Source organism: Camelus bactrianus, chromosome 3 (genome assembly GCF_048773025.1).
Source record: "Camelus bactrianus isolate YW-2024 breed Bactrian camel chromosome 3, ASM4877302v1, whole genome shotgun sequence".
NCBI classification, from domain to species: domain Eukaryota; kingdom Metazoa; phylum Chordata; class Mammalia; order Artiodactyla; family Camelidae; genus Camelus; species Camelus bactrianus.
The window spans coordinates 76924506-76949990 of NC_133541.1; the positions used below are offsets into that span (position 1 = coordinate 76924506).

A 25485-nucleotide genomic window follows, 5' to 3' on the forward strand; every position below is an offset into this window, starting at 1 on the left:
AATGTCTCCAGACATTGTTAAGTGTTTTCTGGGGGAAAAAAATCGACCCTGTCTAGCCAAAGGCCCATCCTTCACACCCATTACACTTTGTTAGCACTTTGCATTTTAGGAAAGAGTGATCAAAAGCCTTAACTGTAATACTCAAAAGAATGACCAGCATTTTTTTGATGACTGAAATGTATCCTTTCTCTGGAAGCCCAAAATTCACTTACATTTTTATGGATCTACATTGCAATATGTTACAGAAAATGCAAGGGTGGATTATGTTCATATGAATTTAAAAATGGAAGATTATTATAATGAAACTTAATTTTTTAAAAAATTGGATGTACTTATTATTCTGAGAAAAGTATATGGTCTGGTGATAGTAAATAGATCATCTTTTACTTTCTGCAAGCTGAGCTAGAGGTTAGTAGTAGTTCACATTTATTTTCCTTGCCTTTTTGAACAGGGAGATAAAATATATTGATTAGTAATAAAGTAGTATGAAAGCCTATGGAAAAATAATTCGAGATCTCTGAAAATTTCTCAGGCAAGCTGTTTACTTTCTTCAGTATCCTGCTTGTTTTATTTCTGTGAATTCTGATGATTTTGGTTACTGCATTTTGTATTCCTTATTGCGATTAGAAAAAGCAGGGAAAGAAAGTGGATGGAGACTCCCCTCTTGTTCTCTTCATTTTGTTCTAAGGAGCATTTTTTTTTAAGAAAGGAGGGTGGAGGCAGGGATAGGAGAAGAATGATGTTCTGGGCAAATATCCTTCTTGCTTCGTTTTTGTCCCACGGCCTTTGGTCTTGAACGCTGCCGAAGCCAGTATCTGGGGGCGCAGTCCAGTCTGCCACCTGTTTTTGTAGACCACAAACCAAGAAGGAGTCTTAACATTTTTAAATGGTTAAAGATTTCATGATGTGGTCACACTCCTTCCTCTGCGAATCCAATCATCTCTGGAGGCTTTTATATTACAAGGGCAGAGTTGAATAGTTGCGACAGAAACAGCGTGGCCCACATCGACTGAGATATTTGCTGTCTGAGCCCTTGCAGGAAAAGTTTGCCAATCCCCTTTTTAATGTTGGAGGCAAATAGTGCAGTTAGATCTGTTGAAGCAGAAATAGGTTAATTAAAAACAAACAAAATTATTGTAATCTGGTTATGAGATAAGCATTACTCAAACTTAGTTTATGCTTTGAGAGTGTGGTTTAAAACTCATGTCATCTATGTGTTTCATAGATTTCCAAGCATCCCTGGGGCGCATGTGTGCTAGAGTATGGACGTGCTTGATGTGTTTAATTTGTTTCCCTTCTATCACCTGAAGATTTCTCACTGTGGGACTGCTCTGGGATGGAGGGTTCTAGGGCATGAACTATGCAAAATTGATCCAGTCTCAAGATTGCAAACTGTGACTTTATTGTATTTTGGGTTTTCTGTAATTCACAAGAGGGGCTGAATTCTGAGCCTACTCTGACTGCTTGGATTGGTTAGTCCTGTGGAAGGAGAGGCCAGGTCCATATACTTTCTTTATAAACTGTAGATCTAGGATGGAATTTGGCAGTCCTCTCTGGGACCCTGAGGACTGCTCAACTTGGAGGCAAAGAACCAACTACTGGCATGTCTGCAGGGGCGCTGTGCTACTCTGCTTATCCAAGAGTAATTAATTCCTGCTAATTTTGATCCTTCTTCATGCTTCTTAAAGGTTATGTGTGGCTTTCATCATTCCTTGTGGCACAGGCCACCCTCCCTTGTGTGTCCTCAGACATTTTACTGTTATCATTAAAGCGCAGTACACTTAGCCAGGACAAAATGGGTGTAATGCATCTCATTGACTGGTGGTGCAACTTTTAAGTGTTTTTTTTCCCTCCAATTTTAAAATATATGCATTTGTGCATTTTTCCTATGTAAATAGATTTCTGCACTGGCTTCCTTTGCAGGTGGTTGCCTTTGGAAGTCCAGAGAAATTAAATGCCTTCTGCAAAGGCAGAGCAGGTCCCAAATGGACCCCAATCCCACCAGGGAACCTCATTGTCCTAAGTTAGGAGTCTGGAGAGCTGGGGAATTTGCTGACGAAGTTTTTCTTTTAAATACATGTTTCTTCCAGGACTCATGGCATTTCGTTTTTTGATGGGAAGCTCTTCCTCTTTGGGATGAGGCTGTACTTTGGGGCTGAGGATGTACTTTGCGGCGTTTACTCTCTTTTCCTTACCATGGGTATGGAGGAATGTAGACTTCATGGGTCCTGGCCTTTGTGGTAATGTTTTTACCTGTGGAGCATAAGAGGATGGAACCCCGAGAATATGAATCATTCTCAGAATTATTTTCTACTTAAATAAGTCCTGAATTTGCATTTTTGAATCTAGTGAGGTAGTCATTCTCTTAACAGTCATCAGCACCCCCAGAAAAGTCATAATGTGAAAAATAAGACAGAATTTTGGAGTCCAGAGGGCCCTTCCAGGGTAGGTAATTTAGTCTTTGATTTTTCAGATAAGGACACTGAAGCACATAAACTGGACCTTAGTGGGGTTTTTGTTTGTTTGTTATGGGTTTTTTTTGTTTTGTTTTGTTTTTTGCCCCAGGCCTCATAACTAGTCATGGTGTATCTGGGATATGCTTGCTGGCCTGTAATTCAGTGGCTTTCCTGTAGTACCAGCATGTATTTGAGAACTCACTATGTGCTAGGTACTATGCAAATTGTGATAGACATACCAGATATGTTACTTTGTTTAAAAGAGCTTCTTAGTTATTTGAGGAGACACAACTTCTGTTGAGGAGACACAACTTCTGTTTGTGAAACAATTAGAGACGGTTGAGTGTTACTTAATTACTCATTAAAAGAGTTAATTGTTAAAAGTTAGAACAGTGCCTGACACATGGCAAATGTTCAGAAAATGCTAGTTATTAGCAATGAACAGAGATTTATGGTGTACCTACTATGTACCAGGTGCTGGTGTAGGTTCTGGGGATATAGTAGAGCTAAGAATAAAACAAGAGTCCATGATCTTAATTAATACTCTTTATATAAGGGCAAAGGTCTTAGAGAGAATTCAGAATTAAATTTGTGTAATGGCCTAGCTCAGATTGACCAAAGGATGTGGGACAGAAGCTAGGCTTTTCCGATTGGGTAGAATTTTGATAGGACAAAGAACCTTCTTAGTGTGAAGTACAGTGCTTCCGAAGGCTTGGAGTCATGAAGGAGCCTGGCACCATGAGGAGAGGTGAGGAGATTGCTTTGATTTCTAATCTTCAGTGCTTGTGAAGAGTAGTTGGGAACACACCACAGGTAGTTTGGGATCAGATTGTGAATTGCCCTGAGAGCCGGTGCAAGGAGTTCTGTCTTGGATGGTAGTGAACCACTTGGAGTTATTGAGTATATCAGGAAGCTGCTTGAGAAAAGCATGTTGAAGAATTAATTTCATAGAAAATTTTAGACCTGGAAGGGAGCTAAGAGTATATTCAATCTAGCTTATTCTGGTAGCAGTGTGTAGGAAGACTCAGAAGCAGGAAGGCAGCTGAGAATCTGTTTGAGGTAATACAGACATAAGGCAGTAAATCCCTGTACCAGTATTGAACTGGCTAGAATCAGGAGGAAGAGGAAAAACGCAGAGACATTTTGTAAAAAGAAGCATCCGAGCTTTCTAACAGATTTGATAAAGGGAAATGATGGGTGGTTTGAGGAAAAAAGCTTCTCCCTCCTTTTTCCTTTGAGGCATTTGGAGACTGCTTGTATTATTTGCAGTAGGGGATAGTTTAAAGGATAAGCTGGTTTGGAAAGCCACGTTCAGTTTCATTTATGATGAGGTGGATATGAGTGGAAATAGCCAAGTGTGCTGGGGTGCCAGAGTGAGAGGTCAGGGAAGGGAGGTGCTGACCTGGTGCTCATCAGCGCAGTCCAGACTGAATGCGCTCACTTGGGACGTGGCTTTGTGGGAAGAGAGCAGGGAGCCAAGTAACATTTCTTATAGCCAAAAGCTACGCTTCATAGGTTAAGATTACTGGGTAGCAGATGTTAATAAAATGAAGCAGCTTGTATTCAAGCGGTCAGAAACCAGCTCATTGATCAGCATGCCCAAGAAGATAAGGCTATCATAAGGAAGGATTTCAAAGAAGCCTTTCAGTAGGAAACTAAAAACGGCCCATCTCATCTTTGGTCCAAATTATGGGGCTAAATTATTTTTTTCTGGGTTATAAGAACAAAAGATAGATTACTCTGTGTGTTTACGCCTGTGGTGTGTGTGTGGAGGGGCAGTGGGGAGAGGGAGGAAGAGAGAGAGATTTATTAAAGACCAAAAGGCAACACTCTAAATAGGGAGGGGCCTCATAGCTCAAGGTTGTTCTGAAGAGCAGACAAATTTCTGGGACTATCCCCAAACCGCCTCTTGTTTTTAGTTTTTAGTAAAGAAGAGCCTCTCCCATTTGATTGGTGGCTGACTCCCCACCCCCACCCCAAACTGAAGAAGTAAGAAATGTTTTTGTCTCAGGCCAACTCTTGAAAATTTGTAGGGCCAAATGACAACACTCAAGATGCAAGATATTTCTTGTGACTTTCAGGGGAAATCTAAGCAGTAATTGTTTGAAAGAAAAAAAAAATTGATGAACCCAAGAAATTTGTATCTTTAACTCATCTTTAATAGCTGACAGTATGATATTTAATAGTTTGCTGTTGTATATTCTTTCATGTTACATTGGGCCTTAATGTTGCTTCTGTAGTGTTTACCATGTCCCTTTTGCCCTTGTAAATCAATTGGTTCAGACAGATTTTTATAAAGTCAGTAGGAAAGGATCTGTAAAACTTTAGAATCTTTGGTGCTTGTAAAGAAAAGTAAGGAAATTCAGAATTTATAATGATTCAAGTGGGGCTTGCCTAAACACCTGTCTTTTGTTGGTAAGGAATAGAGGGGCTTATTCAGGGAATGATTACTATAAACAAGATTGAAGGTAGGCTGATTATCTACTTAATACAATCCTGCCTTCAGAGGTTCCCTAGAACCATTTCTGTATGAAAAATGATCTTAGACATGTCAATTGCATTTATTTTAATAGGCTAACACTGTTTAGGTTGATTTGCTTTTTCCATTATCGACAGCTATTCTCTCCTTAAATTAAAATTGCATTTTCCCAAATCACTGTGTAAACATATGTCAATGGAACTTTTATCAGCAGATCCTAAAATATAAGATATACCATTCCTTCATGGAGAATGACTTTAGGTAGTGTAAATGGATTGTGCATAATAACACTAGTGTGCCAAGACAAGCATGTGTCAAAAAATACAAGACAGATTTTCAATATAGACCAGAAGTCTTTGATCGGATGAATACTTGACAGCAATTGTTGCAGTCTAAAAGTGCATCCCATGAACTTGTATGCATGTTCTTGGGTGGGATACAATGTTGACATGTTACCTCAGAGTGCTATGCATTAGAACTAGAAATTACATTAAAAATATGAAATATGTTTTAGAAGAAAAAATAGTGTGGTTTTAGAAAAAGTTGCAAAAAATGTAAAGAAAAGTAATGTTCCATGGAAGTTTGTGAAGTGCTGAATTAAAGAAACAGTTCTATTAGTCAACACCTAATTTGCTTAGTACCACGTAATTGCATTTACTAAATGTATTTGAAAGTATTAAAACTGCATTGTATGAAAATATTTCATAAACATTTTGCGCTACCTAAAAGTCCTTGTCCTAATAATCGTTTTATAAAAGATACCCATTTTGCAGAATTTCACTGTATACAATGGCTGGGTGCCTAAAATGTTGCCTCAACAGGAGGTGGTTTCTCTGCAGCTGTATTGGGCTGGTGTGGGTGAGGACGATATGGTTCCAATCTAAATGAATATCTGGAAACCCATGAGGGTGGATGTCGAGTGGTGTCCTGCAGCGTGGAGAAAGCGCCGGTGACTGGAGCTCTGATCACACTTTTGGAGGTGGTAAAAAGATGACAATTACAAAGATGGGGAAAACCAGTGTGGCCTCTTGTTATTCCAAGTCAGGGCTGGGATCCTCTGCAGTGATTCTAGCAGCTGCAAGTGGTTACCCACGTGTAGCCACGAGTCTTTTGGGTCCCTTACCTGGAGTAAGGGACAGTGAACTTGGAGCCCCAGCTCTTCCCTTTCACAGTCACTTGGCACCCTTGTCATATACCTGCTTCTGAGTAGCTTCTGTTACTGTCACACTTAAGCTTTATGAATGATGATTTTCAGGGCAAAGAGTGCATTGCTCTTGTATTTTGGCAGGGTATTCTGTAATTAAGTATTCTTTGTGCTCATATGGTGAGGGCAGTTTTTTCTTTGAATGGACAAGTGGGAGCACAAACACAATACCTTGGAAGAGATTCAGGCACGGTAATCCTTGCGCCTGGGCAATACCATTGAACGGTCATTTGTAATTGCGGTTTGTGGCTTATTGATAGAGAAGTAGAGTTACACACTTAGCTGTGGCCACAGCCTCAGTTCACACTCTTTCTGGCCTCAGCACTGCACATCTTAAGAAGTGGAGTCACTTGGATGACTTGCCATTTTGTCCAACCAAAATGCCTTCCTGTTAAGTGCCTGAGATCTTACTAAATAGCTGGATTTTTCTGTGTAGTTGCACGAGCAGCTGACTGGCTTGGAACTACTGCAGTAACGGTGACACCCCTGCTGGAAATACAGACTCTCTTTTACCAAATCACTGTTCCTATATTTAGCTTTAATGCAGTGGTTCTCAATTGGGGATATGTGAGGATCGCCTGGTGAGCCTTTTACAATGATAAAAGGCAGATCTGTGCCCTCTCTCTCTAGGTAATTCCATTCGTTCTCACTGCTTTAAATTCATATTTATACTGACCACTCAAGTTTATGTCTTCTCCTGACTTTCAGACTTGCATGTCTGTGACACCACCGTTGAGCTGTCTAATAGTTCCAGAACGGAACCTTTGCCTCTCGCTCCCCTCCTTCTAGGCCAGCATTCCCTGTTTTCCTAAAATACTACCCATAATCCTCCCAGTTCCCTAGCAAAAAAAAAAAAAAAAAAAAAAAAAAATCATCCTCCCAGTTGCCTCAGCAAAACAAACAAACAAAAAAAAACTGTTTTTCTTGCTTTCCTGTCCCCCTACCCCCCTTCCTGTTCATCTGCCCTGTCAGATCCTTTCACACTCCTCCACCTCTGCTGCCTGGGTCCTGGCTACCACGGTGTTTAGCCAGCAAACTGCAGTGACATCTTATTCTACTTGCCTCACCATAGCTCCAGAACAGCTTTAAAACAGTTTTTGTTCATTGACCCTAAAACTGTCTAGGATGAAGATGTGGATGTTTCTTTCCCTGAACAATATTTTTAGCCATAAAGTCTTTTCCTGCCTCCTTTATTCAAAGATAGGTATGTAGCCTTGTTAGAGCAAAACGTGTCCCTGAATAACAGCTTATAAAGGCACGTGGTCTCACCTTCCACTGCTCCATTGCATGGACTCTCTGCTCCTTGGGCTCAGGGCTCTCCGACTGTTCTGATGGGGATTTGGGCAGACTTCTTACAACAGGGACTGCAAATGAAGGGCACTTCCTGAGCTTTATGTAGGTCAACTCTCTGCCAGGTGTGTTTGTTTTCTAATAAACCACAACAAACTTAGTGGCTTAAAACTAGGACAATATATTATCTTACAGTTCTATAGGTAAGAAATTTGAAATGGGTCTTACTTGACTACAGTGAAGGGAGAATCCATTTCATCACCGTTTACAGCTTCTAGAGGCTGCCTGCATTGGTTGCTCAAAGGCCCCCTTCCAGCACTGACGGCACCACTCTGACCTCTTCCTCTTTATTTCTCCTCTGGCTTTGAATCTTTCATCTCCTTCTTTTCCATTATAAGGACCCATGTGGTTATGTTGAAACTACCCAAATATTCTAGGACAGTCTTCCCAGCTCAAAAGCCTTAAGTTAATCACAGCAAAGCCCTTTTGCCATGTAAGGAAGCAGATTCACAGGCTTCAGCAATTAGAACGGGGCCATAATTGGGAGCCCATTATTCTGCCTGCCACATGAGATGCTGTTTAAACTGATTTGTATATGCAGACTATTTTAACACTCATAACCATCCTGTGGGTTAGGTATTATTAGTTATCTCCATTTTACAGATGAGGGAACTGAGGCACAGAGAAATTATGTTACTTCCCCAAGGTTATACAGTCATTGATAGTGGAGCCATAATTCAAATTTGGCTTGGCCTCTGTGGCTGCTCAAGTGTAAGATTCCAGCCAAGACCCCACTGCTGTGGGAGCCCCTCCAGCTGTGCACTTGCACGCTGCCACTAACCTGATGCCAATCACCAGCCTCCCCTGCCTGTGCACACCCAGGAAGAGGCTGTGTAGCCGTGGGAGAGTGTGCCTACAGCCAGGGGCCCTCGCAGCAGCTTGTGGGTCAGGAGGAGGTCCTGTTTTCTGTCACTGACAGGCACCATTGCACCCACCTGCAGCTAGATCCTCCAGCTGTGCACCTGCACACCCCCAGCCTGCCCCTGTCACCAGCCCCCAGTGCCACGTGCCCATGGTAAGACTGAGCAGTCACAGTTGTACACATCCACAACCAGGGCCCCTGCCACTCCCAGTGCACCCACAGCTGGCTCTAGCCATGCTGCCTGCCTTGTGATGCCATGAGTACGTGTGGGTCTGCACCTGGCCCTGCCACTGCACAGGCCTCCACTGCCAAGTGTGTGAACACCTTCAGCTCTGGCCACCACTACTGTCTGCTCTCATACCCAGCCATTGAACCTAGAGGTGCCACTAAGGACTCAAACAGCCCTTGCAGCTACTGCAGACACCCTGCTGAACTCACCAGGGACCGCACATCAATGCTGTGGACTCTAGTGGCCTGAGCCAGAGACATCACACAGCCCCTCAAAACTGATGCAGCCATATACTCCTATACTTGAAGCCCTGCCTTACTAGACCTGGCTCCAGCATGCCCCAACCCATAGGTGGGGGCTTCCCTAACTGAAATCAGTCCGTAAAGTTTGGAAAAGGTGATTGTTTCTTCAATGCACAGGCACCTACACAAGGCTACAGGGATCACAAAGAATCAGAGAAATGTAGTTCCACCAAAGGAATACAGTAAACCTCCAGTAACTACTCCCAAAGAAATGGAGGTGCAGAAATTACCCAACATTATTTGCTGTTATTAAAAATAAAAAATATGGCATAGTATAATATCCTTAGGCATGGGGTGGAGGAATCTGGTACAAAGGTAATTAGGAGAGCTAATGTCTGGTTAACCAGATTATCAGAGGGTACTGGTTTGTGAATGCATGTCACCCTGTGGGAGAGTTGACGGATGACTTGCCAAATGGCTTATTCTCGGCTGCATCTTAGATATTTCACTGAAATGCATGAAGTCAGAGCCATAGGTCCTAAACCTGGCTGATCACCAGAGTCACCTGTGGAGCATTAACATTACAGTTTTGGGGCCCTCCCTGAGATTTCCCTGGGTAGATCCCAGGGATTGGTCATTTGGAGCAGCCTTTCCGATGAGTCTGGTGGTGACTGTCAGAGCCTGTTCACCCAGCCACACCCGCTACACGAAGGGTACTTCAGTGGCAGAATCCACATCCAGAAAAATCCAGATGTGATGGAGCGATATGTTGAATCTAACAAAATTAGATTTAAAGGAGGAAAAAAAGCGTGCATGAAAGATGGTACACGTCTGGAGTTTCAGATATACTCACAGACATGTTGGGGAGAAGTTTTGTTTGCTTTGAACACTGTCAATGGGGGTTATTTTATAAACATGTTATAGTATTTCCTCTGCAGTTCTCTTAATTAGAAACTTGATTTAGTTGAATGAAGATCTTATATCACTACCATGGTAGGAAGGATTCTAGAATTGTCTCAGGGTTGTTTTTTTTTTTTTCCCCAAACTCCTTCTATCCCCAACATCAGTTGAAAAATCATAGCCCATTGAGCCATGGTTGCTGAAGGTAGTGAAATCTGAAAACATTTGATTGGAATGTACAGAATCCATAATCTTTGTCCTAGGAAAGGAGCCACATCTTTTACTCACGAGGTCATGATTGTCACCCTGTGGCCAAACATAGGTCAGTTTCGATATCATTTCCCAAACAGTCCATGAAGCTCATCTTATTATCTAGGATTTTCTCATTCTTTTATTACCGACTTTTTTGGTTATAGTGAAGTTTCTTCCTCTATTTTCTCTCTTTAAAAATTGTTAATTTTATTTTTAATTGTATTATTTTTGGTGTAAGTTTATGTGCCAAAAAATGACATTTAATACTCCTTGTCTTAGAAAAATTGTTGCATCTTGTTTTCTTTCCTTTTTTTTTTTAAATAAATATTTGCAGTCCTGTTGTGTGCCAGGCATCGTGCTAAGCATCAGGGTACAGTGGGGAGTAAAACAGCTGTGGTGCCTGTTCTAAATACGGAGATTTAGTGATGAAGATGGGGACATAATTCATGAATATAGCAGGTGAAAATGCTGTGGAAGAAACAAAATAAGCTGACACAAGAGTATAGCACGAGGAGGCATATTTTAGATAGATTGGCTGGGGAAGTCTCTGCAGAGGGGACATTTGGGGTGAGAGGGGAAGCACTGTATAAATAGAGAACATACACCAGGGTCTTGAGATGAGGTGGGAGGAGCTGGTTTGGAACTGAGATGAGATCAGGGTGGAGCTCAGTTGGAGGAGAGAGAGAAAGATGGGGGTAGGGAGATAGATATACAGATCCTTACTGAGTCCAGTTGGGGTGTTCTAATTTTTTTTTTTAATGTACGAAGAGAAACTAGCTCTGGATTGTAATAAAGGTATTGCATCTGAGTAGGGCATGGTTGAAGGATGTGGGAAATCAATTAAGAGGCTGCTGTACTAGACTAGGAGAGATTGTTGGTGGCTTGGACCGCAGCAGTATCATTTGAGAAGGAGAGAGGGAGACCGATTGACAAGTATTTTGGAGGTGGGATGAAAGAGTTGTAGGTAGGTTGAATGTGTGAGCAGGGTGAGGAAGGAGGAGAAATCAGTTATGCCACCAAGATTTTGGGAGTGGCCAACCAGGTGGAGATTAAAGCTACTTACTAAACACCCGAGGCCTTTAAGATGGCTTTTGAGGGAACATAATCTTTTGGACTTAAGTTTGGAATCCAAGTTGAGAAGTCAGGTAATCATTTGTATATATGAGTCTGTTTTTCAGAGGAGAGTTTTCAGTTGGAGATGTAAATATGGGAGACATCAGTCCAGAAAATGGAATTGAAAGCAAGGAGTGGAGGAGGTAATTTAAGACAGTACAGAGAAGGTGGGAGTCTCAGGAGCTAACCTTGAGAGCCTCCATCATTTAAATACTGGGCAGAGAAGGAGACTGATAAACAATCAGCGGAAGGAAAACCAAGAGCATGTTGTGTTGGGAGCGAGTAAAGGAGATGTTTCAAGGCGGAAGGAGTAGTCCACCGTTCCAAGTGCTCCTAGAGATGATGAGGAAGGTGAGGACGGTGTGTGCTGATCAGGCTTGGTGACATGGTAGCCGGTCAGGGCTTTTCAGGAGCAGTTTTGGTGGAGTGGTAGGCAGATTCTGATTGAAATGGGCAGATGGGGAAATGGGAGTTTGTAAGGAAGGGGGATGTGTAGACTGTTGATGATCTCTGTAGGTCCATGAAGAAGATGGGACCCTTGAAGGGAACTGTGGGACTAAGGGAAGCACTGGAGTTTGATGTATTTTTTTAGGTAGGATATAATAATGTTAAGTTGAATCGTAAGAAATTGGTGACATTTGACTGTTTTTGGCTGACGAGAATGGCCACTTCTTTTGCTGTGACCTTTTATAACATGTTACATTATACTATTGAGGATGAGTTGATTTTAGAAGGGGAGTTTGATGAAACAGTGTTGAAAGGGTTTAACTAGAAGAATACAGCCTTTGAGCAGTTGAGAGAGATGGGTTTGTAGCTCACCAGTGAAGTGTTTGGCTTTGAAGCAGAGAGAGGGGAGGGTACATATTATTTCAGTTGTAAATGGAAAGAAGACTGATGTGCAGATTCAGCCATGCTTGAGTGATCATGGTGATGCGAACCCCAGCAACTAGTGCCTTGTATGGAGTAAATAATTATGTGATAAGTTTTTGGATTTAGTGGTAGATGTACATTGACTTTGTTCATAGGGCTGTGTGGGTACAGATCCTAGTTTGCTTATAGTAGGCTCTAAATTTTCTCTCAAAAGTCTTTGCTAGCAGTGATATTTTTGCTCAGTTTTTCTCTTTCATCAAGAGCCAACTAAATCAAATATCATGACCTCCTTCCTCTCTCCTTGGCAGTGCAACACTGTGACCTCCCTGTAGAACTGATTAGCAAATCACAGAACACAGTGGTTTTCTCACAAGCGATTTTCTTGCCCTACAGAAAATTGTCTTAGTATTACCATCAGTATTCTTTGACTTGTCAGCATAATTGAAACATTATCTATGATTTCTGTTACTTTAATGCGGACTACAAGTGCATCTTTTTAAGGTCATAGCACTTTTCTCTGTCGCGTGTACAGAGTTTGCTTATGGAGGTGTGTGTATTTCAAGAATTTCAGCTGTTTGGTGGGAGACTTTATTCCACTGCATAATGGAGTTTAAAAAATGATTTTCATTAGACCATTATACTAACATATCCCTAGGCCACAATTTCCTCCATGAGCTTATTAATTCAGTACAAAATTCCAGGTACTGATCATTAATTGTATCTTTAAAGCTACAATGAGATTGAAAGTCATCTTTAATGCCTGCAGGATCCTTTTTCATGAACCATCCATTGCCCCTAATGTTTGTTTTGAGTAGTACTCTCATCCATGGATTATGGGACCAGGTCAATGTGTTTTTTCAGTGTGTTCTTGTTAAGCTCTAGGCAGCTTTGCTGCATCTGTGGCTCCAAAATTACCTTTTCCTGAAAGTACAGAAAGATCTGGAGAAACATGGACACCCATGTATTAACTTACACACTCTAAGTGTCTGATAAAACACATGGCATCTTTAAAAGCTCTGATGCAGGCGTTTTAGACTAAGCTAAGGTTTTATTTTATAGAGATGTGTAGCTTTACTGCAGCAAGACGAGTCAACATGTTCTAACTCTGCTTGGAATCAGAGGAACTTGATTTACTGTTGTTACCTGCTGTGGTAGAAATTACAAGCATCACTGAAGTAGGCTTGTATCTTTAGTGTTGGAAATATTCAGCAGAATTCATCAGAAGTGATTTAAAAAAGCCATGGTCTGTGGTGTTGTGATAATGAGTGGAGAACAGGTTTCCCTGTATTTCAGGCAGCCTTTGTTTGATAGCATGTCTGTTTAGGAAAATACATCCAGATTAGTCACTGTGTACCCAAGTCTCAGGTATGTTCAGTTTCCTTGGGTGAACTTTGGGTTATGCCAAGGGGTCCCCTCTGGCCTTTCCACTGAAAACCAGTCAACCAATATCTGTGTGTGCCTGTAAAGAAAGATTTGTAGTATAATGCTGCTCAACAGCTTTGCTGACCTGCAGTCTGCATGGTTCAACTGACTCCTCTTCAGCTAGTGTCGCACTGATCATCAGGGTTCCTTTGCTCTGCCATTTCTAGTCATGAACTGATCCGTATTTTTTTCTTGCTTTTTTCTAGGGGAAATGGGGCTTGTCTTGCAGGATTAGTTCTTTGCTAAGACCTTGTACCTCCTGCTTCTCTATACACTGATGAACAGACTTCAGAGTTCTCCCTTGTAAAGACATGGTGCCCCACCCTAGGGGTGACAGTTGCCTTAAAGGACTACAGTTCTTACCTGCAGGGGCTATTTCTATGCCTTGTGTCTAAGAAGAGAGGCCTGTGAGAGCATCTTTCAGGTCTGAGGAGGTACACGGCCATCTGGTGCTCCTGGTCTCTCCAATGTCAAGGCTTTGAGTATTCATCCCCAGTGTCGTCTCTACCCCTCACCTCCTCCTAATTTGCTTCTCATTTTGGCTACTGTTTTGTTTTTCTCTTATTCCGAAATATCTCCCCTAGTCCTTCAGACTTCTGTGAGCTCTCACAGTTTGCTGCAGTGGCTTTCTCCTGGTAGGTAATTTCCTCCCTCCCTTACTGAACTGGCCTGTACCTGGGAGTAGAATCTTTCTTTCTCTTGGCCTCCCCATTACAAAATCAACAACCACTCATAACAGACTAAAGAGATAAATACCCATAACCAGTTTTTACCATCTTGATTGCAGCCTTCCATGTGGACTTTTTTTCAAAAGGGGATCATGTCATACATACTATTTTTTTCATAAATACTACTTTAAAACTGCTTTTTCTTCACTTTCTCCTGAAGTTACCTCCCCAAATATTTCTAATTCATTTAAAGTTTTTGTATTTCTAAATTTTTAACGACTGAAAACAACTCTATGATGTTAGATGCACCATTTAGACATTTAGGTTTTCTCTTCTTCCTTCCTCCCTCGTGTCTTTCTGTTATTTACTGGTGTTAGAATTTTTGTTTCTGGGTGTCCAGAGTTGTTTGTTTACTGTGCATAGAGTTCTTTTATTAAACGTTAGTGCGGACTTTTTGAGGGCGTGGAGCAGGCTATTGCTGTCGCTGTGGCAGAAACGACAGTGTTGCCTTGGGTGCTCGTACCCTTATCTAATGCACATCTGTCTTTCCAGCGTGCAGCATTGTGCCTGGTACAGTGGGTGTTCACTAAAGAATTACTGTTGAGCTGAAGAAATGTGAGGGCCATGTGACAAATATATAAGTACTGTGTATTTGGGACCTAGGCTATAGGAGTGAACAAGACTAAGATTGTCATTGCTCTCATGAGTTAGGTTGTTACTCAAGATTGCAAGAATGGTGTTTAGAGACAGCAGACCTTTTCATGTGAGGATCAATGAAAAAACCTAAAAGTCACACGGTCTAGTAGAAGCAATCTAAATGACTTAACAGTGTGGTGATTTGGAGTATGTTCACCCCGATCTTTTTCATATGTGGCTAATTAAGTGCTGGTTTTTCTATAGATGATAGTTTTTATTTAGGATTATTCACTAGTGTTACTGATTAAGATGGAATGATCTTTTCTCCAGTTCATACTTTTTTTCACTCTTACAAGGAACTCGAATCAATTATACTTAAATTTAAAATTTCATACCTGAATAGATTATGGTGTTCTACTTAGTGATTTTAGAGACCCAGAGGTCTTTTAGGGCTGGGTTTGGGGTAATAGGAAATATATCCCCAAATATTTATGGTCTTTCTGTCGCACATTTTAAAATATGATTAAGCAAAGATTGCAGTCCTGGAGAAGATTTTCTGCTGTAAATTGGTGTAAATTTTAACCCTGCCAGCTGTTCATGCTTTCTGTGATCCCACTTATAAAAGTGGAAAGTGAAGGGTGAGTGGCTGCCCTCTTGGGCAGGCATGTAGTTTTAAAAAAAAAATGTGTCTCAACAGAGCTGTATTAGAGTTTCATATAGCTGCCTTTTTCTTTTTTATCGTAGGGCCAACTTTCTATGTTGCAAGAAAAAATAGACCATTTGGAACGTTTGCTAGCCGAGAATAATGAGATCATCTCAAATATTAGAGACTCGGTCATCAATCTGAGTGAGTCTGTGGAGGATGGTCCAAAAACTTCACAAGGCAATTTCAGCCAAGGTGCTGGCTCACCTCTCCTGCCGTCAAAACAGTTTTCTCTCTCAGTTGACTCTGAAGACTGTCTGTTTGCTTCACAAAGTGGAAGTCAGAGTTCAGATGTGCAGGTAATGTATACATTCGTGAATAATCACTGGGTTTTGATTTGTTTTTGTCTTTATTTTTTTTAGATTTGATCTGGTATCTCTTCCAACTTAGTTACTAAGTTCTGGATTCTAGTTTCTATTTTTGTAAAGTAATTTGATTAGTCACATGATCATTAATGTTCTTTTTAGTGATAAAATTCTGTTATTCTGTGTTTCTCCTAAATTTTCTTATTTTGTACTTTGTGACTGTGGCTTTTTCTGTATGCTTTTTAGGTCTTATTTTCTGTAATAGTTGAGATGTTTAGAGATTTAAATTTAATCAAAGAGATTTTTTTTAACCTTTGGAGAGTACAAGAGATGCCCTACTCATACTTTGTATCTGTTATACATTATAGGTTTCACACAGTGTAAGGTTAGATTCTTTTTTACTGAATATCCCTTTGTAAGATGGAAGGGGAATATTCTAGAACTGTGCTGCCGAGTGTGGAAGCTGCTGTCCACCTCAAATGTGGCTAGTTTGTGTTGAGATGTGCTCTAATATACACACAAAGTATTGAAGATTTAGTATGAAGAAAAGAATGTAAAATATCTTTCTCATTTTTCTATTAATTATGTGTTGAGATGGTAATATTTGGAATATATTGGCTTAAATAAAATATCAAAATTAATTTCACCTATTTCATTTTACTAGAAAATTTAAAAGTATGCATTTAGCTTGCATTATATTTCTCTTGGATAGTGCTGTTCTAGAGGGTGGTGGAGTTGAAGAAAGGACTTCTACCTTTCTTAAACTTTGAATGTGTCTCCCATCTTTGCTCTGTTTTGCAAAGTAGCAGAGAGCTGTGTTTAACATTGTACTTTAGACTGGAAACTGGAACTTGCTGATAGGACCTAAAGGGTAAATATTTTAAAGTTGGATGAAAGATGTTGGCTCTGGCCTTTCTTCAGAGTAGAAGTTTTCATTAGCAGGGGACATAATATGATCTCGAGGCCAAGGCTCACAGGTCAAGTCAGAAGCTGGGGACAGTGGCACTGGCTAGGCCGTGAGCCTCCAGCCTCATCAGCTAGTGTGTGGCCAGCTTCAGGTGGGATCAGAATCCTGTGCTTTGAAGGGATATCTATTTCTGTGAGGCTTGGCTTTGTTTAGGCTTTAATTAAGCACCTTTTTAAAGGGAAATGATAAAACTTTTTTTTTTTTTTTAAATCTAAATCTGAGCCAGACAGAAAGGACCTGCAGAGCAATCATGGAAGTCAGTGAGGCAGCAGGGACCTGGGAGCTGCAGAGCCAAAGAAAGAACTGGAAGGGATAGCAGAGACTGCTCACACGTGCTCTTGTCCAGCTGGTTGCCAAGGATTTGTTCTCTTCCTTGGGAACATTTTATCTAAATTATGAATTTTGAAGTGAAAGATATGTTATTGTCTTAAAATACTTTATATTCACTTTTATATAATTTGCTTGTTATCTTTAAATTTTTTGTAACTCACAGATTAATTAGGATGTAATTTTTTAGATAATTTAAATTTTACCAAAGAAGTGTTATGTTCTTTGTCACACTTAGTACTATAGAGAGTATGAAAAATAAGTTTTTAGGTTTGTTTGGTTTTGTTTCTTTGTAATACTTTTTTCTTTTGTGTCCAAATAAATTATTATCTAGAAAGAATACGACATTGGAAACTTGGAAAACATTTGAACACTTAAAAGCTAAATCTTAATTTTAAAAGATTCTTCCATTTTAAACCTAGTTGACCCTGTTATAGTTTTATTTTTAGAATAAAAAATGTAAACATACATAGGCTAAATTAAAGAATAGCTGTAGCTCCATTTCCATTCAGATACAGATTTTAAAATATGAGAGACTGAATATAAAATTAAGACAAAGTAAAAAATAATTTCAGTACTGTTTGAAAATGCTAAATATTTGATCATAATGAAAAAAATTTTGTTTGATGTTCAGTTCCTATCATTTTCTATTGTATTAAAGTAAAGCAGGGGAAGAGGAATTGAATGAAATTATTTTGTATTAGAGGCAGAGGGAGAAGGGACTGTTTATCAAGTTAGTTATAATAGAAGTAGAATTTTAACCCTTTAATGGTGATTAAATGTTTTCTGCCTTAAACTCTTTAATATCTACAGAAATCGTTTTATCTTTTAAAATATGTAAACAGTACAGCAGTGAGTAGTTTTGAGCAAGTATTTCCAACATTACGTTTAAATTAATAGTGGTTGTACATGACTAAACTTAACTTTGTGTGTGTGTTCTTTATATTTTTAGATGTTGGATGTTTACAGTCTAATTCCTTTTGACAATCCAGATGGTGGAGTTTGGAAGCAAGGATTTGACATTACTTATAAATCTGATGAATGGGACGCTAAGCCCCTTCAAGTCTTTGTGGTGCCTCATTCCCATAACGACCCAGGTAAAGTTTGCACTTCAGAAAACCTAGAGGTTCATTGTAAATCAACTGTACTTCAATAAAAAATAAATAGATAAAAAAAAGAGCAAACCCAGAAAAAAAAAACCCTACAAACAATAACAAAATCACTAGAGCTTAATAAGCCCTTGTAGGCACAGAGTATTTTAATGAGAATCTAGTATAATCCACTTCTCAACTTTTTGTGACATTGTTCTCTGACTTTTAACAGTAACATATTTCTTTTATATGTCATTGTATTTTGAGTTCTCATTTTATCAATTTATTGGCCATTCAAAGATAGTACTTGTACAGTGTGAAATAGGAGTATTTCACAAGAAGGAAAGTTGTAGCTTTGGGAGATGAAAAGTTGCAAGCTTTTATGGTAAGGTACTGAGAGTTCATTATAGTTACTTCTTATGTGTTGTGTGGGAGAATGATTTCAGGTCTGTAAACTCTACATTAGCAAATGCAGAGTGCTCATGGGAAAGTTTGTATCTTTCAAATGTAGAAACAGAGCCTTGGTGTCAAGCAGACATGAGTGTGAGTCCCAGTCCCAACAGTGTTAGACAAATTTAGGCCAGTTACTTACTCTGAGAGTAAGTTTTTTCCCAGGCAGAATCAGGATAAAGTATTTACTTCATAGGGTGAAATATTAAAGGCATGTTGCATGGCCCCAAATTAACTGCTACCATTATCATTAATGTTACTGTTCTTTCATGTGATAACTTTTGTTACTTACTGGGGACAGAGATTTTTCCCCCAAGGTAAAGGGAAATTGCTGAAATTATGATGGGAAATATGATTCAGTGTTTATCCTTGTTAGTGTGAGTACACAGCACAGAGTAAATGCCCAGTGAATTAATTTGCAGGGTTCTTTTTGGAATGTACTTCCAAAGACTTCTTTAGGAACTGACTTATGCTTCTATTCATTATTTTTCTCTATTTCACCATATTCTTTGAAGGTTTTTTTCTTCAGTCTTAACATTCAATTTTGTCATACTTATATTCTTTCTCACTAGTTTATTGTTACATATTTCTTTCTGTTTCTAAGACAATAGAACTTTTTGCTTTATGTCTGGACATATGATTTGGTGAAGTTTTGAGTGTGTGTGTGTGTGTGTGTGTGCTGCTTTTGTGTGTGAGAAATAGTGTGGGAGGTACATCTTGGATGCTGAAATGTTTAAATTTTCAGTACACTTCAATATTTAGTATGCACAGAGGTATAATATATATGAAGTCAATATTGTCCTAGAAATTTGTGATGAGCTGTTACCACACGTCAGCTTCTGGCTTGGTTTCCCTTGGTTTCTATCTTTGGTCTTAATGTCTTTATCTTTTCCTACACATTCCTATTAGCCTTATTAACTTTTCCTCTTGTATGTTTCACATCATCTTCCTCCTTAATCTTAGCCTTTCCCTTCAAATCTAAACTCAGGATGGTTGGACATTGTGGAAAACTGCAAAGATTTGGAGCCAGGCAGGATGAGGCAGACCTCCTGGTGTCCTTGGGCATGTTCATTTGTATATCTGTAAAGTGGAGTCATATAGGTAGAGTAGCATCTTAAGCAAGAATTAGTTATAAAGTAAGTACAAATGGTGATAAAAATCACATCTAATGAAAATTCCTTTTGCTGTTTATCCACTTGAGCACCAGTTAAATAGTACATTTGCATTTTAGGCGTGTGGATGAAAAATATATATCTTTGTTTATATATGGACTCAGTGAGGGGAGGTGCTCGCTCTTGGGATCTGAGACTGCCTGTTGGACTGCAGATTTTTTTTTTCTAAAACTCTCATTTACTCTGAACTGTTTCCTCAATGAGTGATCAGGTGGCAAAGCTTCTTGTACTATTTAAATTGTTCTCTCCTCTTTTTTCTGCCAATCATGTGTAGTTTAATTCTTGCTATTTAATTGGGTGTCTGATGTGATTCCATTGTATAGTATTCCTTGTAGATTTATAAATACACTTAGCAGTGTGTTTTACAAGTCCTCCTAATGTGAACCCATCGCTCTTCCTTTTTGATTTTTTGAATACCTTTATTATCCTTTCCCCTTTTCTGCCATCCTCAATTTCTCTCGATCTCATTTCTTGTTATTCTATAACATGGGCCCTTAACTGAAATAATAAAATTTGTAGTTTACCAGGCAGCATGCCAAATGTTTTCTAAACATCTAATGCTCACAATAACTTTTGAAGGTTAGTGTCATTATTCATGCTGAAGGTGTACCAACTTGCCAAGGTTACACAGGTAGTAAGTGACACCAAAATACTTCCCTGTTCGTTTACTTGAATCTCCCACCCAAATAAACGCCAGTGACAGAGACCATGTGTTTCTTGTTATACTCTGTCCTGATTTCCTAGCCTGACACTTGACATAGAGTAATTGCTAAATATATGTAAGGCCTTCACTGCCCTGTCTCTGTGCCCCTGCATGTATCTCACACTGTACACACACACACACACACACACACACACACACACACACACACACACACACACACTTGCATTTAGGCACAGATATAAACTTTTGTTTGGTCTCTTCATTAGAATTGAAGCTCAGTGAGGGCTCGAACTTTATCTTAATAACCACAGGGTTGCTGGTACCTTGAACAGTAACCAGCGCATAGTACAGACTCATTTAGTTAAATAAGTCAGTGAATGAAAGAATCTGACTCAGCAGACTCATATGAAAAGGATGACTTATTCCTCTGCCTGCACTTTTCTTTAACTTTCTGCCTTCCCTTCCTCCTGTTGTCTACTTCTCTTCCTTTAAAAAATATCATATGTAAAATGAACTTTGTAATCTTAAATACCAACAACAGACATGCTATTAAGCTCTTAAAGGGCAGGCATTGCCTCTGCCTTTTAGACTTTGTTTGCATTAAGGTTTCTTTTGCAGTTAGTATGTTGTTCTGTGAGAAGACATTCCTCATAACTGTTCCTGGCTGTAATAAATGAATCTGTCTGTTGGTATCCTAGCAACCATGGTTGAATCTTTTTGTCTTAGTGAGAGATGTTAATGACCCTTACCCTCAGGCCCTTCTCCACTTGAGTCAAAAATAATGGTCAGAAACAGACCTTTTAAAACAAAAGTGATTTTTGCTGTCAAGCAAAATGCTAGAGAAAAGAACCCATGGACTTTTCTTAATAAATTTTCACTGCTCCTTAACAAAAGTAGAATTTAGGTAAACTAAATTATTCTTTGAAAAACTGAACCATTCAGATCATGAAAAACCACTCTTGGTGCAGGAAAAGAGGTAAGTATGTGCACATACGTTCTAAGTCAAAATGTGACTCTGTGATGAGAAATCTTTGTGTAATATTCCTAAATGAATGTGCAGTTAGGCAATTTACTTTCTAAATGAGATTTATAGAGATTTGTTTGCATTTTCTGAAACAACAGTTTAAAACAAACTTTAGCTCAGTTTATCAGTGTTTGTTGGGGATAGAAATATTTGAAATAAATTTTTAAAAGATTCCTGTATTTAGTCATCTAAAGAATTATGTTGCTGCATTTTTTATATATGGAGATATTTTTCTTTTTGAACCAAATTGGAAAGGTAAATTTCAAATTATATGTGTATTTTAATAAAATTCCTAATTATGTCCTCTTCCAGTCCAGAAGGACGTGTAACAGTTATCGTACAGTATTTTATACAAGTTAAAGTTGGAAAGGAATTATCAAGTAAATGTTGATAACTTTGTACTGTTATGCTTTTGAAAAGTTTTGAATCATCGACCATGAAATTAAATGTTAGTTGATTGATACGTGTTCATGTCGTATTTAATAAGCTGATTAAAACACAATTACAGCACCTTTGTATCTACAATCTTAATTCGTTGCTTCCCACTAAAGTGCTGAAATATTTAGTTAATTTTCCTTTAAAAGAATCGCAGCGTGTAGAGAGAAGATAAGGTATACTAAATGGAAAATTGGACAGCATATTGTTAGTTAAGCAATTTGTAAAATGAACAGTAGAAAATAATACCCCATGTAGTATGACTCCAAAACAGAAGTAAGACCTATGCCTAAGAGCCACACTAGAAAATAATTTTCTTCTTTGCGCTTTCATTTCTTTTGTAGAATTTTTATGGACTCAAATAAATGATTAGGATTTTTCAGTCTTTTTTTTTTTTTTGAAAATTAAGAGAACAGATTTTTGCATTTAGTATAGTATAATTTGAAATGAGTTTATGTATCCTTATTCTTAAAAAGTTTGTGAAAAAGAACAAATACATGTGAGGAGAGCACAGTGTAATGTTATTTTAAAGCTTTTCTGTTCAAATGTTGTTCAGCACAGTCAAAAGAAAACAGCCCTGGTCAGCCCTGGTTGAGTAATGCCTGTGAGGGGGAAAGGCAGTGGGGACAGAACGCTGGCTGCCAGGGGAGCCTGCCTGCAGGGTGGAACAAGGTGGTCAGGAGAGGGAAGGGTTTGTATGTGGGCACAGTGTGGGGAGTACTTTTTTCTATTTGTTATTGAAGGATAAAGTGAGTGCTTTGGTTTTGGCCGCTGGACAGGAAGTTTGAATTTCTGGAGCTAAGACAGTATGACGGACAGATTGGCACTCGTTGCCTGTCCTGCCTCAGGGTACGTCGGGTGTGTGCTACTTCGTGTAGTCCGTTCTGCAGCCCCTGAAGAGTGGTAAATTAAACCCCACTACCAGGTGAAGGCAGTGAAGCTAAAGTAGGTATAGTAATTTGTTTAAGTTCAGTCAGTCATAAATTGGCAGAGGATGGGGAATTGGAGCTCAGATTTGCCTGATTCTTAGATCCATGTTCTTTCCACTTACTATACTGCTTCTCAAGATACTTTAGTGAGTTCAAATGATGCTGGTACTTCTTCCTTCTTGCTTTATAGGCATTAGCTAATTTAGCACACTTACTTGAACTTTGGGTTGTTAATAGGGTTGCCAAATACAGCTGGAAAAAAAAAACTGAGCTGCACAGTTAAATTTAAATTTCCAATAATGAATAATTTTTTTACATGTGTCCCAAATATCATATGGGATGTACTTATACTGAACATTTATTCATTATTTATCTGAAGTTCAAATTTAACTTGGTATCCTGTATTCTATCTGGCAATCTTAATTGTTAAGAAGTTGTGGCATTTAAGAATTAAATATTTAGCATTGTCTTAAGAGATCTGTAGAATTCGTGTATTGGTCCCTTTTATAGAGGGAAAAAAAATCTAATTGTTTGGGCTTTGCCTGGACTGTAATCCTTAGGAGCACATATGTCAGGTAGCATCTGAGAGATGTAGGTGATCATTAAATATGGCCCACCTCCCCTATTTTGAATACTTTTTTCTGTCCTCAATCCTGGGTGCTTCAGAACTCATCAGTACCCTGATTATACAAATAATTACTAGTACTGTGGGAATTTACTGTGTTCCAGGCACTGTTACAGGTACTTTACATATGATGAGTCCATCACTCCTCTCAGCAATTTTATTACAGAAATCCTGCTTTTACCCTTATTTCAAAGATGAGAAAACTAAGACAGAAAGAGGATAAGTGATGTGTTTGTGGCAGGGTTGGGTTTGGACACAAGCTTTCTTGCTCTGGAATCAGGACTTGTGACCATTATTTATACTGCCTCTTACAAGTCATACTTTTGAAACCACAGGAGAGCTTCTAGGAAGAAAGTCTTTTAAATTTTTCCAAGCCAAATGCCATCTACTTTAGTATTATTAATCATATAAAACATTGTATAAACTATCTTCCTGAAGTAGATACTTCACTGCACTGTTTCCTATCCTTTTTTTCTTGTCTTTTCCTTATTAAAATGAATGTCTTTGTCCTTAAATACTGCATTAGTACATGAGATGGTGAGTGGTTTTCCGCACTGTCACACATTTTACAATTAGAAAGTGATTTAGGTGCAATATTTTTCAGCTTTTAAAAATCGTTTCTTCTAGAAACTTTGGTAATTTGCCTAGTATTGGCTTAATCCTAAGGCCAAGTAAGTGGATTCCACATATCCTGAGACTAATGCCTCAAAGAAAGTCACTTTTTTTTTTACTTCTAATGATGTCTCTCATATTATAGACACTTTCTATTATTTCACGCAACCAAGTCCATTTGGGAAAGACATATTAGACCTGAAGTGTCCTCATCCAGTGTGAATAGATACTCATGGATGAAATTCTTAACAAGGGAGGGAAGTAATGTTAGCAGATTTAGACAATATTTTGGAGGTTGATCTCACAGTTGCAGGTATCAGGTATCAAGGTATGCAGCCCTTTTAAAGGGCATTTAGAAAAGCAGTGCAGTTAGGGGTCACATTTGGCTGTTATAGACATAACAGCTTCAGGGTGAACAAAACCCCAGCTGTCCTAATAGTAATGCAAATGGGTTCTTGTGGCGTGATACAGAATTTCCAGTGACAACATCTTACGTGGGTTCAAAAAATACTGTATCTCAAACAACTTAATGGAAGTGAAGCTGATATGCTTTGAAAACTATTAGCTGACACTGAATCACCTGGAAGAAAGGTTAGGTTTTTTTTTTTTGAAACCTGAGTTCAAAAGCATTTAGAGGAATCAGCAGGTTTCTAGGTTTCCAAAGACTCAGCTCATCTTCGACTCTACTGTCTTCTGGAAACTTAGGTTAGTTACTAAATTCACTTCATTTTGCCATCTTGGCCTCTTATTCTCCTTTGTCTGTTTCCGCTGCAATCTGTTACCATTTTTTAGCAGAATTATTATCATGTTTTCATTTCCTGTTTTTCTCATACTTTACCTTGTTAGTCTACCCTTTACACTCACAGTATAGTTATTTTTGAAAACAGAGCTCAGAAAACCTTAACTTCCTTATTCCTAAGTTTTGGTAAGAAATAAGAATCCTTTAGGAGTTTTTCAGTGATCTGACCCCCCCACTTCTATTTTTTCACCATACTCCACCATGTAAGCTGCAGTGCAGTCATACTCAGCTGCAGTCTGCTCCCTGAAATTGACACATAATTTCATGGCTTAGTGTTTTTTCCATATGCTCTTCCCTCTATTTGGAACTGCCACCTTTTCTCTCTAACCAGATGATGTCTAATCTAAGAATCTCTCTCCTGTCCTTCTGGTAGGAATTTACCATTTCTTTATTCCCATGGCATTTGGTTCATATTTTCACTGTAGAATCTGTTTTCATTTAGCTTAGCTTTATTGCTTGCCCTTATTAGATGCTTGGTTTGTGTTGGAATGAATAAACCAGAACAGAACATTAATTAAAACTCTTTCACAGTTTATCGGGGGGAATAATAAGCTTACTTCATAATAGAAACGTTGGAATTAAAATTAATCAGCATGTGAGTTATGGTAATACCAATTAAAATTGTATGTGACCCCTTCCTCAAGTGTAAGATTGGATATTGCAGTCAAATATTGAAGGGTTTGACAAATGATGGAAGAA

At 38.9% G+C, this 25485-nt stretch overlaps 1 protein-coding gene across 1 annotated transcript in view; it reads left to right on the forward strand.

Moving 5' to 3' along the window:
• MAN2A1 (mannosidase alpha class 2A member 1) overlaps positions 1-25485 on the forward strand; it is a 152571-nt gene that overhangs the window by 6174 nt on the left and 120912 nt on the right. The window contains exons 2-3 of the mRNA XM_010971473.3: positions 15428-15685; positions 17938-18082. Coding sequence (XP_010969775.1) covers positions 15428-15685; positions 17938-18082 — 403 coding nt within the window. The remainder of the gene's footprint in view (positions 1-15427; positions 15686-17937; positions 18083-25485) is intronic.